At 36.1% G+C, this 15495-nt stretch overlaps 1 protein-coding gene across 1 annotated transcript; it reads right to left on the bottom strand.

Moving 5' to 3' along the window:
• Positions 1–256: 256 nt before the first annotated feature.
• On the bottom strand, positions 257–5847 carry LOC104886753 (glucan endo-1,3-beta-glucosidase 5). Its single transcript, XM_010671241.4, has 3 exons — positions 4923–5847; positions 1135–1685; positions 257–1008 (listed from the first exon to the last, which is right to left on the bottom strand). The coding sequence occupies exons 1-3, from the start codon at positions 5303–5305 to the stop codon at positions 410–412; spliced, it is 1533 nt and encodes a 510-aa protein (XP_010669543.2). The 5' UTR covers positions 5306–5847; the 3' UTR covers positions 257–409.
• Between the last annotated feature and the right edge of the window lie 9648 nt (positions 5848–15495).

Below are 15495 nucleotides of genomic sequence, written 5' to 3'. Positions count from 1 at the left end.
GCGACTGAACTGATCTGAAAATAAGTTGGAGAGAAAGACTCATAATCTCTTCTTTTATTGTTGATCAGTTTTTCGTCCAAGAAGTCATGCTATCTAAAACTCCTACAAGATCCGATCCTTTTCAAAGGATTTTCATGGATTTCAAACAGAGGAGGTTGTGGTTGCACATCAAAACCAAACCCCAATAATGAATAATGGGAAAGAAAGATAGAAGAAAGCAGCAAATGATTCTCTCAGATTCTAGAGAAGTCAAGTATTCCATCTCAACACATCAACTAATTATATTTAACCATTTCAGTCTTCAGAATGGTAATTGGTACAGCCTATGATTCACAAAACAAATCTGACAACCATGAGGCAAACAGAAACATTTAAAAGAGAGAATTGGAATACTACTTCAGCAGAAATTTTACAAAATAGTAATAACAATTATGAACACTAAGGCTACAAAACTAACAGGAGCTTTTACAGAACCAGACCTCAAACCAGAACCATGACCTGCACTGCTGCTTAACCTTGAACTTGTCTCACTCTTAATCTGAACAATAAACCGACATGTCCCAGAAGACGGATCCTTCGTTGTTATCGTAGAAAGACCATTTGGAAATTGGCATGCTTTGTCCTGCTGATTTTGTTCCTGATAATAGCTGTTAAACGCGTAAGATATATTCCCCTGTACATCCAGATTACTGCATGATGTTCCATCCCCTAGGCTCGTACAATCAGCTCTTTCACAAGCATAGCTCACACTCGAGGCTATTTGTGGATCCGTTAAATTAGCTGAGGAAGACATAACGCACCATTTTTTTTCGAGATATTGAACCCCTTTGGCTGGCATGACAGACCCAATTTTAGCCAGTCCGAGGTTAAGCTGGTACTTTGGGGTTCCGTCATAGTTGAAGATCCCCCAGTGCCTCTCAAAGTTCCCTGGTAGGATACTTTTGTCATCCTCGTCGATGAGGCTAAAAAGGTAAACATCAATAGGACCACTGGGCCTCATAGGAGTACCTGTTAAGCATTTGATCATAATTATTAGAATAGTGACAGCAGTATTATGCTAAATATTATGCATTTAGGATATTAAAATTTACAGAAAGCTACTATAACAATGTACATATGTACTGATGTGTTTACCTTTGCCTGCTGAGAGATGATTAACTAACCCTTGATTGAATCTTCGAGCAGTGGTAGGGTTAGCATTATTGTCTCCATCGGTTGGCCATCCGATCTCTCCAACAATAATCGACATATTTGGAAACCCGTTCTTCTGAAGGGACCAAACAAGTGTGTCATAATTAGCATCAAAAACATTGGTATAGGTCTTTCCATTGTCATCCAGAGGAGATGAAAATCCATCAAAGAAGGCGTAGTCTGCAGGGAAGTTGGGGTCATTATAAAGGCTTATAAAGGGGTAGATATTGATGGTTATAGGACATGCATTGTCATTCAAGAATTTGACGATCTTCAACATAAGGTCATTGATGTCTGAGCGAAAGTCTCCACCAGAAGGGACATTGGACGAGGTTTGGTATACATCCGCATTCAGAGGGATAGTGACCTTCACTTGATTGGCTAAGCCAGCTTTTATTAGTGCTGATTGGATGTTTTGAAGTGCTGGAAGTGTCATTGCATCATATGTCCCATTCAATGTCTTCAAAAACGGTTCATTACCAACTGCAACATATCTGATGGAAGACGAAAGACACAAGGAGAAACAATGTTACAGCACGCGAACTAAGTATGCAGTGATGTAACCACATCAGACATGCATGTTTGTATCGATCAGCAGGTGTTTTAATGAGTGAAAACTACGAGACAAAGTCTATATACAAGGTTCGAGTACAGACTAGTTTACGTGCAAACAAAAGGTTCTCTTACGGATGATAGTGGAGCTAGACTAACGGAATCTCTAAATAAGGCAACCAAAAGCTCCATTTTGAAAGATCATATACGAGGCGGTTAAGGTCATGTGCAGGGTGACCGTGAGCAACTGTACATGCTCCAAAATATGAGGGGTCCAATTCTATTAGTTGTCTATTAAAGACGAAGAAAAACCTAACTTTAATTATAGACAACTAATAGAATTGGACCCCTCATATTTTGGAGCATGTACAGTTGCTCACGGTCACCCTGCACATGACCTTAACCGCCTTGTATATGATCTTTCAAAATGGAGCTTTTGGTTGCCTTATTTAGAGATTCCGTTAGTCTAGCTCCACTATCATCCGTAAGAGAACCTTTTGTTTGCACGTAAACTAGTCTGTACTCGAACCACCATTAAAGCACCCTAAAAAAAATATTGAGAATGTCAACTAGTTTAGTTGGTTGAAGTTTGATCGGGTACCCACTAGGTAAACATTATATCCATCTCAATCATTAATTTCTCATTGAGTCTTTTCATTCCCAAGAACAAAAAATACGCTTGGAATAGTACTGAGCACTAATAAATGTGAGTGAAGTATATTAAAGGGTACTAAACTTTGCATAAAGTTACAATTTGCTCACCCAAATTTCAAAAGTTGCACTTTGCTCACTCAAAGTACAATGCTATTAACTTTTCTGTTAACTTCGAATTTAATATACAAAAAAAGTTGTGTGGTCCAAAAAACGAGAATGACAGTTATACTTTACAGGACAAAAATTTAGTTCCCAACAATAACTTAATCTGGCTATTTATGGTTCCAAAAAAAATGTGTTTTTTCTTCATTCGGTATATCAATATTGATTCGATCCGAGATCTTGGGATATTACAAAGAAGGAGAAGTGGGTGTTAATTCTCCAATTAACACCCACTTCTCCTTCTTTGTAATATCCCGAAAATTTAAACTTGATTAACATTAATAATTAGCTTAAATAAATTATTTAAAATTTATTTATTTAATCACTTATATAATATATTTAAAACAAAATAAAATCAAGTATTTGATAAAATAAGTTAAGTTAATATGGTGGTATAATAAAAGAAAGTAGGAAAATACTAATTTAAGTAATAGCAAAAGAATTAGAAATTTTTCAAAAATAGAAAATCACCATGACCACACCATTCATCTTCTTCCTCAAGTTTTCTCTCTCCTTATTTCCCAAGACATTCTAGAACACCTTAATCCTCACGTATTTTTCAACATTAAGTATCTACTCCCTCCGTCCCATAATATAGTGCTTACTTCTCATCTTTCACGGGAATTAAGGAAAATGGAATGAGTGGTAGGATTTCCAAAAAAATATATTTAATGAAGTACTTTTTTATACTTTTGTATTGAAACTAGTTATTTATTTTCTTTTTCCTTTAAATAAAATCAAAAGGCAATAAATGTTCCTTGGAATGGTGTAAAACAATAAATGGGGTCACATGTTTTGAGAGAAAAATAGGGGTATTTTGGAAAGTTTGTGCAGAAATTAAGGATAATTTAGTCCAAATAAATTGACAAAAAGAGAAAATAGGCACAACATTTTGGGACACCAAAAAAGGAATTTAAGCACTATATTATGGGACGGAGGGAGTATTAGTTTAATAAAGTTTAATTCCTAAATTTTACTATAAATAGTATATATGCTAATTTCACTATTCATCTCCACCCAAAAATCAGAAAGTTTCAAACACCAAGTACCCACAACTCCGGCCACCACCAGCACCGGTCTGCCCCTTCCTCTCTGTCGCCCAGACCCCGCGCGCTCCGTTGCTGACAGCCTCCAGCACCACCGCCTTCTCCTCCATCCCATATGCTACCCCGCTAGACTCCTCTTCTCCCACCTCTCTTTCTCGCTGCTCCCCCTTCCCCCTTACTTATCTCTCCTCCTCAACCCCACCTGGGTTGCTGCCTTCCCCTGACGCGCCGCCGCCCTTCCCTGGCCAGCGCCGACGACCTCCCTCCCCTGCACTGTCCGTGTAATGGGAAGTAGTACTAAGATGGGAAGATTAATCCTGTTCCCTTTTCACTCTTACTGTCTATCTCTCTCTCCTGTAGATTCTTGTGCGTTTTCTTATTTTAATTAAATATCAGAAAGTTAGTGGACCATGCTAATAGAAAAGTAATTTGGGTGAGCAAGCTGCAAGTTTTGAAAGTTGGGTGAACAAATTGCAAGTTTTGAAAGTTAGGTGAGCAATAACTGCAACTTTATGCAAAATTTAGTACCCTTTAATATACTTAACCTTTAAAAAATCTAAAATCAAATCAATAACCAAAAAGCCTTTCCCTTCTAAAACTAATTAATAATTGGGGGTGGTAGATAGCACATACAAAGATTTTTGTTTCTTTTGGGACATATATTGGGGTTACGCCAAGCCCACCTACCCTAACTCCCCTCCCCATGAGAATTGAGAATCAAACCCGGCCATACTTGTGCGTTAGTATTTGATATGGCTGAAAGTAGTCTATCCCTACTTATCACAATATGTAGGACACACCATTAATCATTAATATATTTAATTACAAATTTATGATAGGTTGATATCTTAAAACTACAAATTGAAATTTGATAAGTAATAAGATCCCATGCAAATCATAATATTTAATCTTATACATTCAATGTGATGAATTAGTCTAATAAAGAATTGAGCGAGTATCTTCCTTTATAATTTCGCTTTTTTGCTGAAATTGAAACTTAGTCTTTAGTCCCTGTTCCATTTCCTTTTTCAACAGTTAAAATTTATTAATTTCAACCGTGTGATTCTGTTAATGATTAGAATATTATCAAGTTAAATCTTATTTAATTCGTCTTAGTTTACTAAAGTTTATTTCCAAAAATATCGAAATTCTTATAATATAAACTTCACTTAACAATTAACATATTAACGGTCAGACATACATGAAATAGCAAATGGTGCTTATAATAAGGGACAGAGGATGAAGTAACATAAATCATCAATGAATCATATGGCCGTAATCAAACATGGTATAAAATTAATAACAGAGATTATTTACCTGACATTAACACCATGGGAAGAGACATAAGAGGAAAGATTCTTGGAAACCCATTTTTCAGCAGCACTAACATCAGTTGATAAAGCAGCCAACAAATCATTTGGAATACCAATCATAACCTCAACTCCTGACTTACCTAAAGCTTTTAATGCATTAACATCTGGTTCAAAAAGCTTCACCTTTGAAATTCCATTATCTTTCAACATTTGAACAACTATTTCTCCATCTAAAGGATGTGTTGCTTGTGTTCCCCAATTTGCCCCTATACTATTTCCATCAACACCCATCATCATCACCATTAAAATCAACCCCATAGTACCAATCATGCACCTCACCTCACCATATAAACAAAAACACCCACTCATAGTCTTCTTCTTCCCCATATTAACTTTTTTTTGTTTGGTAAGAAGAAAGTTTAGAGCTTTTTTCACTTTGATTTCACTAACCCAATAAAATTTTAACACTTGGGTTTTTTTTTTTTTTTTTTGTAGAAATCAATACCCACAAAAGTTTTTTTTTTTTATTTGGCGCAATTTCTTGTGACAATTTATCTACAAAAGAGAAAATTAAGAAGAAGAACAAAAATATGGGTGTTTCAATTGATTGCTCGTTAAGTTAACTAGGAGTATCTGAACAGAAAAAGGTCAATAATTGTAGGTGAGAATTAATATTTAAAAGAATCTATGATGAGAAATGGATTATGACGAAATAATTGTTAGAAAAAGAGAGAAGGAAGCAGTCGTAAAGGTGAGAGAAAGAACGTAAGTTGAAGTAGTGGTTGTATTGCATATAAAGAGGAGCAACAAAAAAGAAAGTAAAGCAAAGCAAAGCTCACAAACACTATAATAAAGTCAGGGGAAAGCAGAGGAATGAAGTGAGTAAAACAGAGGAAGAATGTAGAGTGTAGCAAGTTATGCCCCCACTTCAGAAAAAGTTGGATTATTTTCTAGGGTCTTATGACAAAACTTTGGATATCCTTAGTTTAGCGGTAAGCTTCTAGTTTGGTAATCTTTATTCTTTATAAGTATATTGATGTGACTAGGCCAAGTTTACGATTTCACTAATAAGGAATTGACACATAGTATTAGCAGTTTTTCTTATGGATGTAGAGAGATACAAAAGCAAATAATATAAAGGGAATAGATATTAGATCTTAGATGGCAAGTAGTGGCCTCCTCGACTCGACTCGACTCGACTCGAAAATTGCTCCACTCGTGCTCGTTGTTCATTAACCTCACCAAACCCCTACATGAATCGTGCTTATTATAAGAGTTCTTATAGATCGACTCGAGCTCGGCCCTCATTTTTTCTCGAGTAGTTCAACTCAAGCTCGGAAAGCTCAAGTACTCGAACCGAACAGAGCTAATGACAAAGTCAGTCCAAGAATTTAAACATATGTTTTATTTGATTGTCATACATTAGTAAGGTCCATATACAATAGTAGTATACTAGCCCATAGGGAGATTTAAATAATTGCTTAGGTAAAAGTAATATTTTATAGACTTAGATAGCTCCCATCTCATGATAATCCGTCGATGTGGGCCTGATGTTTTCCTTACGTAGTCGTCGTACCTTTCCCACTATTTTGTTGTTCCTTCATCTGTCCTTACTTTTTTTTTTTCAATTTGCCGCTTATTTTGGTAATAAGGCTCTGGTCTTTGGATTAAATTAATAAAAATCCAATTCAGTTCAGTTCAAACACATTCATTTCAGTTCAGTTTAGTTAATTTCCTCTCATATTTTTCATTCATTTTAGTTCAGTTCAGTCCAAAAGAACTGAGCTTAATTCACCTAATTTCATTCTGATTCGATAAATAAAAGTGATTTAATTATATTTTTGACATTAATTATAGGTATGGAATGACCTTTTTTTTTACTTGTAATATTTAGCTAATATGGGTAACTTTTCTATATTTAATAAAATAGATTCCTAAAAGTATCGAGCACCTTATAAGCTTATCGAGATCGAGCAGGGTCATGATCAACTCGTGCTCGTTAAGTTTTCAAGTCGAGTAGAGCCAACTCGGTCAATTTTTAAACCGAGCGTTAAGTGAATCGAGTTCGAGATGCTCGTGAGTTACTCAATTCGATTAGCATCCTTAGGTTGAACTGCATACTGATTGCTCACTGAAGTGAATAAATTGAACCGAAGTGCCCATAACTGAAACGTAAAATGAAAAAGAACAAACTAAATTAAAGTGAACTGCACTCAACTTAATTAAAACTGAATTGAAGACAAATTGAACTGAAATTAGATGCATGAAAAGCTATTGTTAACTAAACTGGACCCAAGATAACTGAAAGTTATTTCAAACTATTTTAAACTGAAATTTGAAATAAATTGAAATACACTTGAAAACTGTTTAAAGTTGTAACAAGTAATTTTCTAATAATTCATAAAGAAACAATGACATAATGCCTTAATTCATAGAAAGTGATTTAACTGAATTCATCTTATATCCTTAACTTTAAATTGTATAAAAATGTGTTCAACTATGACATAATGAATAATCACGTGTAGAAATATGGCAAAGATAACTGTTAAATACAGCTTAAGATAACATATTTCAGATGTTATCCAAATCAGTTTTATATTAAGCAAATAGAACGACTGAATTAGGTATTATCTTAAACATAGTAAACAAAACGACTGAACTTCTATTCATCGCCCCCAAACTACTTAAAATCGACCCAACTATCATATGAATGTACCATTATGCCCTTCATTTCACTTTACTTTACTTTAGTATTTGAAACTTTAACTTCATTTCAAATCTTTATTTTACCAATTACAATTCTCTCTAAAGTCACGACCACCAATCGCAACCTCCTACCTAACGCCATCACTACCGACAAGAATGTCGTCTTCATGCGAAGAGGTAAATTTTTTTTTTTAACTGTAAACACATGCCTAACGTTTGGCTAGAACGTTGGACCCATGGATACAACATCTGGCCTGGACGCTGTATCCATGGGGCAAACGTTTGGCCAAAACATTGGCCCCATGGAAACAACGTCCTGGCCAGACATTATATCCATGGGGCTAACGTTCTGGCCAAATGTTAGCCCCATGGATACAATGTCCTGGCCAGACGTTGTATCCATGGGTCCAACTTTCTGGCCAAACGTTAGGCCCGTTGATACATTTTGTTTTACGTAAATTTCAATTCTTTATATAAATTTATTTTATATTATATGTGAAATTCAATTCAATTAGATATTAAATAGTTTTGAAAAAAATAAAATAAAATAAAATTAATTTGGTTAAACTAATATGTGAATATTGTGATTTTTTCGTGCAATTGACGATTATTTGTTTTTTTAGGAGCCTCTTGGTGATGGGAATAATTATAACCCGTATTTCGATAATATCCCTAAATTTGAAACTCGTGATGCTGTTGTCGAGTGGTGTAGGAGCATCGTCGTTGAGTTTGGTTTTTTCTTAACGATCAATAGTCAAAAAAATAAGTATCAACTTTTAGATTGTGATCGTGGCAAGAAGAAGGAACCTCGTGATTTTAGTTCAGCAATTAGAAGAAAAGCATATGTGACTGTGAATTTTGGTTTTTCCTAGTCCCAAAAAAAGACTACGCGTATTGGGTAGTCGAGACTAAGGTTGAACATGGGTTTCATAATCACACAATGATGTTATACCCAAAGGGCCATCGACAAATCAGCGGTCTCAGTCCCGCCGCGAAGAAGTTAGTTGGAGAACTAACTTCATCCCATGTGAAACCACGACACATCATGAAAGCCATTGAAGGTGCATTTCCGTCTTTGAAGCCTGACATGAGGCACATCTACAATTGTAGAGATGTATTAAGAAAGGTGAGATCAGAAGGCAGAAATGCAGCCCATCAGTTTCTTTATCAGATTGTTCAAAGCAAGTATCTGTTTTGGCTTCATTCGGACGAGATGGGTAGGGTGACACATACATTCATTGCACACCCGATGTCCGTGAATTTAGTGCGTACGTATCCATACGTGATCCACATTGATGCAACGTACAAGACAAACAAGTACTTGTATCCTTTGGTGGAGATTGTTGGAGTGACACCAACCAACAAGAATTTTCTTGTTGCATGAGAATTGTTGCAGCATGAGTATGCTCAGAGCTGTCGTTGAATGTTGGATGGACTGAAAAACCTCATTGGAATTATGGCTCTGAATGCCATTTGTGACTGATCGAGATCTGGCTTTGTGCAAATATATCTTAGAGGCTTTTCCCACATATGCTCATCTACTTTGCACAATGGCATATCAATCGTGATGTCGAGGCATGGGTCGTAAAGAAGTCTGGTGGGAAAAGCAGGATCGGAGTTCAGTTCGGGTGAGGATGTTGGGCTAGGGTTATGAAATCCAAAATCGAGGCTAAATATGAAATAAATGTAGCCAACATGATGGAGGAGTGGGCTGCAGTTGGGAATACCACATCCATCGATTTTCCTACCTAGATCCACAGGACATGGCTTGTGCACAAGGAGAAGTTTGTGCAATGCTGGACCAACTTAGTACGACACTTTGGTAACACAACCAACAACAAAGTCGAGAGTTCTCATTCGGCTTTGAAAACGTGGATTGCTACTCCAACTGAGGCAATTGACACACTGTTTATGCAAGTTGATGCTTTTGTTGTCGGGCAGTTGAAAGAGATAAGAAACTCCTTGGAAGCCTCCCGTCGTACTCATGAGACTAAATTTGATCCGTCACAATATAGTGCCTTGAATGGTGTTTGCTCTCAATATTGTTTGGAACTAATTCAAAGAGAGCTTGCAAGAATAGCTGAGTTGGACTGGGGCTGGAGTAGATGTGTTGAGACTACGCATGGTATTCCATGTGCTTGCCATACCTTTTTCACCTTCAAGCAGACCAGCTCGACAAATGCTGAAATCAAAGGGCGAGTCAATGTGCGTGAACATAGTAAAGGGGGTATGGTACAAAGACATTCTACGAAGACAATCCTGTATCGGTGGAGGCAACGCCTTAACCCACCTCCTCAAATGTGCACAAATCCTCTCTCGGGTCTGACACTTTAGGAGAATTCTATCCCCCCTCGCCCCTCCCAGATATCCACAACTACATGTCTACCAAAACTAGTGATAACAGACCCAACCATAGGTCCTCCTGCAACTGGACCTGTGACCTTCCAGCTAAGGTCATCAGCATTCTTCCGCTTTCGACTCTCAACAGTTGATGAACCCCTCGCCACGTATAAACCGCCCACCCCTATCCTTACGGACATTCCAACGATCATCGGTTATAGGGTCTGGATCTCTCTCAAATTCCCACATAAATGCATTCTGAACATCATCATCGTAGAAAACATCAAAACCCAACTCATGTGTACCCGGGTCTCCCCCCCCCCCCAATCCATCTCCTGATGCTCTATTGCACCGCCCTCATTGTGTAACTAAAGCTAACGTCGCAGACCAGTCGGGTTCATACGCATCCTCCTATTTGAAGCGGAAACGCCACGTGAGTGGGAATAACGTGGACCTGAATCCTCGTAGTGCACACCGCGAAACCTGTGAAGTGTCTTCCCGACAAATTGTCGAAACCCAAATGGCTATTCATTAACAAATATGTAAAAATAAAAAAAATAAATCAATACATTAATCATCCTACAACGATAAATCAATATAATCAAAACAAACTATTTATAATTTTCTACAACCTACAATAATAATTATAATTAAATTAAAACATAATCAACAATATTTTATGAATTATTTTTATAAAATATTCCAATAAAAACATCAATTACATTTCATGAATTAAGAAAATAATAACATTTTAAAAACTTTGTATATATGAAAATATAACGTACATAAAAAAAATTAATAGCAAAAAATTAATAACATAATAAAGTTTTAAAAAAATTGGCGACCCTTCCTAGGAAGGAATATTTGGCCAGGACGTTCCTTCCATGGAAGAAACGTTTGGCCAGGTAACGTTGCTTCCATGGAAGGAACATCTCAGCCCAAACATTCCTTCCATGGAAGGAAAGTCATGGCCAAATATTCAGGCTTTTTTCTAAAAAAAAAAAATATCTAAGACGACGTTGCCAATGTTGTTGTCGCTGCCACTGCTGCCGCCATCTCCGCTGCTGTCGCCGCCTCCTCTACAGCTTCTTGTCGGCGTCTTGCCTCCGTAGCCCTAAAGATTGCCTCCTCCATTTGACACCTAAGGACAATCTTCTTCTGTGGCCTTGAATTTTTTGACGGATTGCCTGACATTTTTTTGTGTTTAGATGGTGGTGGTGGTTTGTGTGTGAAGGATGAGTGAATGGATGGTGAAGATGAGAGAGAAGATGAGAGGAGTTAAAAGTTGAAGTAAAAATCAAAAAATAAAAATATGGGTATAATGGTATATGGGAAATTCTATATGGTGACTGGAGGCATAAATATTTTATTATATGTCATGTCACACATTTAATTGACCCATTAAAATATTAAAGTCAAATGCTGACTTTTATTAATAGGTGACCATCAAATTTAATTAATTTGGGCTTATCACTATATTAGGCTATTTTAATTAATCATCTATTATTGGGTCATGGCTCATTAAATAAAAGGAAGACTCTTAATAGAGTTATGTCCATAAGGCCCAAAAGGCAGGATAAGTGGAAACCCTAGGGTTCTCCTAACTCTATAAATAGAGCTCTTCTCTTCACTTGCCAGAGGAGAAGAAATCAGACTCCAGAGCCAGCAAGAAGAAAAACATAAGGCACATCCTAAACTTCTCAAGTAGTCTCTCTGCCATTCAAGTTGCATCAGATTCTCTCCGAGAAGAAGAACAAGATCAACCTCGAGTGAGATCAAGCTCGAAGGCCTTCATTCAGGAAGATCATATTGGTTCGTGAGCAACAACAAACCCACATCAAATACTTTCAATAGAAGAAGAACAACAAGCATACAAATTGACGTGCCGTTCTATTCTACATCAACATCCTTGAACAAGATCAAGCATGAAGGCCCTTATTCATGAAAATCAAAGCTGTTCGTGAATTGCAAAGTTCAAATACACATGGAGATTTAATCAGAGGATTAAAACATTAGAGATTGTAACCCAAAAATACAAAATTAATAAAATATTATTTTGTTCACATCTTTTGACTCTCTATTTTGCAGATTTAAAATTTGTGTTTACAGTGACCCTCAACTTTTTTAAATTCTATTTGGTAGATAATTTTTATCTTTCCTCTATTTGGTAATACTCTATTCTATTTTTTTGTTTTCTTTGACCTTACTGCATTTTACAATTATTTTTTGATGAAAAATTTGATTTTACAATTACAAAAAACTGATTTTGAAATTAAAAAAAAAAAAACCAGCCACCCCTGCCCCCCCCCCACCCCTGAAACCTCCCACCTCCGACCACCCCATCTCCGACCCCCAAAGCCACCACCGAAACCCCCCAACCCCTTCGAACCCCGACGACCCCACCCTCATCACCACCTTCATCAATCACCATCTACAAATCACTCATCATCATCAACACCTTCATCATCAATCATACCTTCAACACCTTCATCATCATCAACGCCTTCATCAATCAGGATTTGGGGGGCAAGGGTGGTGTGCCGTGGTGGTTGAAGTTGAGTTTGAAATCTGGGGTGGGGGTGGTTCGAATTGGTGTGGGGGTGGTTCGATTTGGGGCAGCAAGAGGGTTTGGCTGGGTGGGAGTGGTTCGATTGGGATCGGGGTGGTTCAAATTAGTGTGGGGGTGGTTCCATTTGGGGCAACGAGAGGGTTCAATTGAGTGGGGAGGTTCGAATTGGGGTACAGAGGTGGTTGGGCAATCCCGCAAGGGAGTGCGGCAGTGGTTCGAATGGAGGAGGGGGTTTCAGTGGATGGGTTAGGTGCTACGGGTGGGGGTGGTTTTGGTTGGCTGGGTGGGTGGTGTCGGTGGGCTGGTCCGATGTGGCTGGCAGTGAAGGGGGAAGTGGGTGATGGTGGCTAGGGAGGAAAGGGGGTGGTAGGATGGGTGGTTATGGTGGGGGGAGGGTTTGAGTTTTTTTTTCATTTTAAAATTAGTTTTTTGTAATTAAAAAATCATTTTTTATTTAAAAAAGGTCAAAGAAAATACAAAAAATAAAATAGAGGGTTATCAAATAGAGGAAAGATAAAAATTGTCTACCAAATAGAATTTAAAAAAGTTGAGGGTCAACATATAGAATTTCCCATGGTATATTCATATGGTGGTTAGGGGTGATATTTAACAATCCCCCAAAATGGTTATCTCGTATAGTCGTTTAACTGTTAAGTATTTTGCGCTGGATAAAGCCTTCGAGAAAATGGACAAAGATAACACCTTTTCGACGTACACAAATGTTTTTCTAGCTCAATTGAGACAAAGTAACTCTTTGGACACTCTTTTCTTTAACCTATTTTATTTAAAAAAAAATCAATTTACTAATGCCACAAATAACTAGAATATTTTGTAATTATATCTTATTTAGTTGCAATCTCAACAAGAACTGAATACAAAAGAATCATACTCCATTAGAAGTACATCTTATACTAAAATTTGATACAAAAACATATATAAACAATAATATAGTATTTAACAAAGTTACAACACATCTAAAATAAACCCTCCCTCTTAGGTTTTCTCTTTCACCGCTCTCCTCTCCTCTATTTTTTCCTCTTCACTACAAACACTTGTGAGGAGATGTTATGGATGTTTTTGTCCATTTTTTTTTTTTTGATAAGGAGAGAAAACTTAGGAGAACCCCTCAATCAGGAGACCAACCTAAAACATCCTTGCGGACGAAAAGAGAAAAATCAATATCATAAGGAGGATAGAAATAAACAAGCTCCGAGATAGAGTGGCCACGGTGCACCACGAGATCCGTTGTCTTGTTTGCTTCCCGAAAACAGTGATGAACCTGGAAAAATAAGATTTAAGTAAATTACCATTGATATCTAAAATAATATTATGAATTTTCCAGGGAACTTTCCAGATATTCCTCATAGCATTAATAACAGCGAGATTATCACCTTCAATTTCAAGCTTAAAAATATTGAGCGACAAAGCTGCAATAATGCCTTCTTTAAGACCCCAAGGAGGGAGTAATGATTCTGACCTATTTTAGCAATATTTACTTTTTTAACCAAATTTTAGATTTACCAATATATTTTTCGAGAATTTTCTACATAGTCGTATGTTAATAAAGTCAAAGCATGTCAATTTTGAGTCGAAAATGTCAACCTCAACCTACCCTGCTTAATCAATGGGTTAGAAAATCGGTCAAAGTTCCAACCCTAACCGCTTATTTTGGGTTAGGTTCGGGTCGTATTTCGTATTGAGTTAGCTTTTGCAAAGCCTACATAAAGTAGTGACATTATAATTTACCCTGTATAGTAAATGTAAAATAACAACAAAAATTAAAGAGAAAAAATACATTTTTCAATTTAGTTTATTAGAAAAATAACCTGTAACTCATCTTATCAAATAGACAATAAATTTCATTTATATTGTAATATATAATTGAAATATATATTGTAATGTATACATTTTTATTCTAATATATATTTAAGAATTGAATATAGAAATATCTTACACGATATTATGATCTTGTAATGTCAATAGTCTAAAATGGAAATTTAATATTTTGTGATATTTACATTAGAATCATGAAGTGATCATACACAACTAACTATTGAAACAATATAAGAAAAATATAAATGAGAAATAAAGGATTATTGACTTGCAAAATAATTTATATCTTCACTATTTGAGAAATAATTTACATTAAGATTATCTGGACCCGTACATAATGCACATAATTTTTTTTTAGTTCTTAAATAGTTTTTTTTATTCCAAAATTATTGGAATGACTATATTTAAAATTGAAAGATTATAAATTGTAAAATTTATATTTCATGATATAATCTTTTCATTAGAGCTGTCAAAATTAAAACTGACCCAATATGATAACCCAACTTCAATCTAACCTGAAAATTTCGGGTCTGGGTTAAAATTTTCGACCTGAAATAAAAAATGGGTCGGCCCAATCCGAACAGAAAAAATAATGGGTTAGGTTCAGGTTGAATTTTTGAACTTCAAAACAACCTGAATAATCTGATTTAAAAGTGGGGTCAAATTCAAGTCAGGTCAACCTGAAATAAACCTTACTTTTGTAATTTTTATAACCTATTTTATGTATATCTAACTTGTATTAGACCAAAACCGTTTCTTGAATCTTCTAAATTTGATTAAGTTGACATTTGAATCCAAGACTCACTTAATGTGTTGAATTATTGCAATGATGAAATTTAAAGTCAGATCATTTTTGGTTGGTTTCGGGTTAACCTGAAACTGAAAAGGTCGGGTTCAAATTCTGATTTCTGATTTGAAATCAGAATCAAGTCGGGTTTGGGTTAGGGGTGAGTGACCCAAAATAGAAATCAGGTGAACTTGAAAATTAATCCAACTCGAACTGATTGCTACCCCTACATTATTAATATAGACAAATAACACGTAAAGATAATTATTGTATACTACTACTATTGTAACACCCCGATAATTCTCTCTTTCTAGAAAATACTTTATAATATAAAACTTAGAG

Source organism: Beta vulgaris, chromosome 2, assembly GCF_026745355.1.
Source record: "Beta vulgaris subsp. vulgaris cultivar EL10 chromosome 2, EL10.2, whole genome shotgun sequence".
NCBI classification, from domain to species: Eukaryota; Viridiplantae; Streptophyta; class Magnoliopsida; order Caryophyllales; family Amaranthaceae; genus Beta; species Beta vulgaris.
The sequence above is the reverse complement of the archived record's forward strand: the minus strand, read 5'-3'. Positions and strand labels throughout refer to the sequence as shown.

Bases quoted from the DNA above. Each gene is read 5' to 3' on its own strand.
- LOC104886753 (XM_010671241.4), bottom strand. From the start codon at position 5,305: ATGGGGAAGAAGAAGACTATGAGTGGGTGTTTTTGTTTATATGGTGAG. The intron at 1,686-4,922 runs GTAAATAATCTC...GTCTTCCATCAG, and splicing joins TCCCATGGTGTTAATGTCAG to ATATGTTGCAGTTGGTAATG. The intron at 1,009-1,134 runs GTAAACACATCA...AATGCTTAACAG, and splicing joins TCATCTCTCAGCAGGCAAAG to GTACTCCTATGAGGCCCAGT.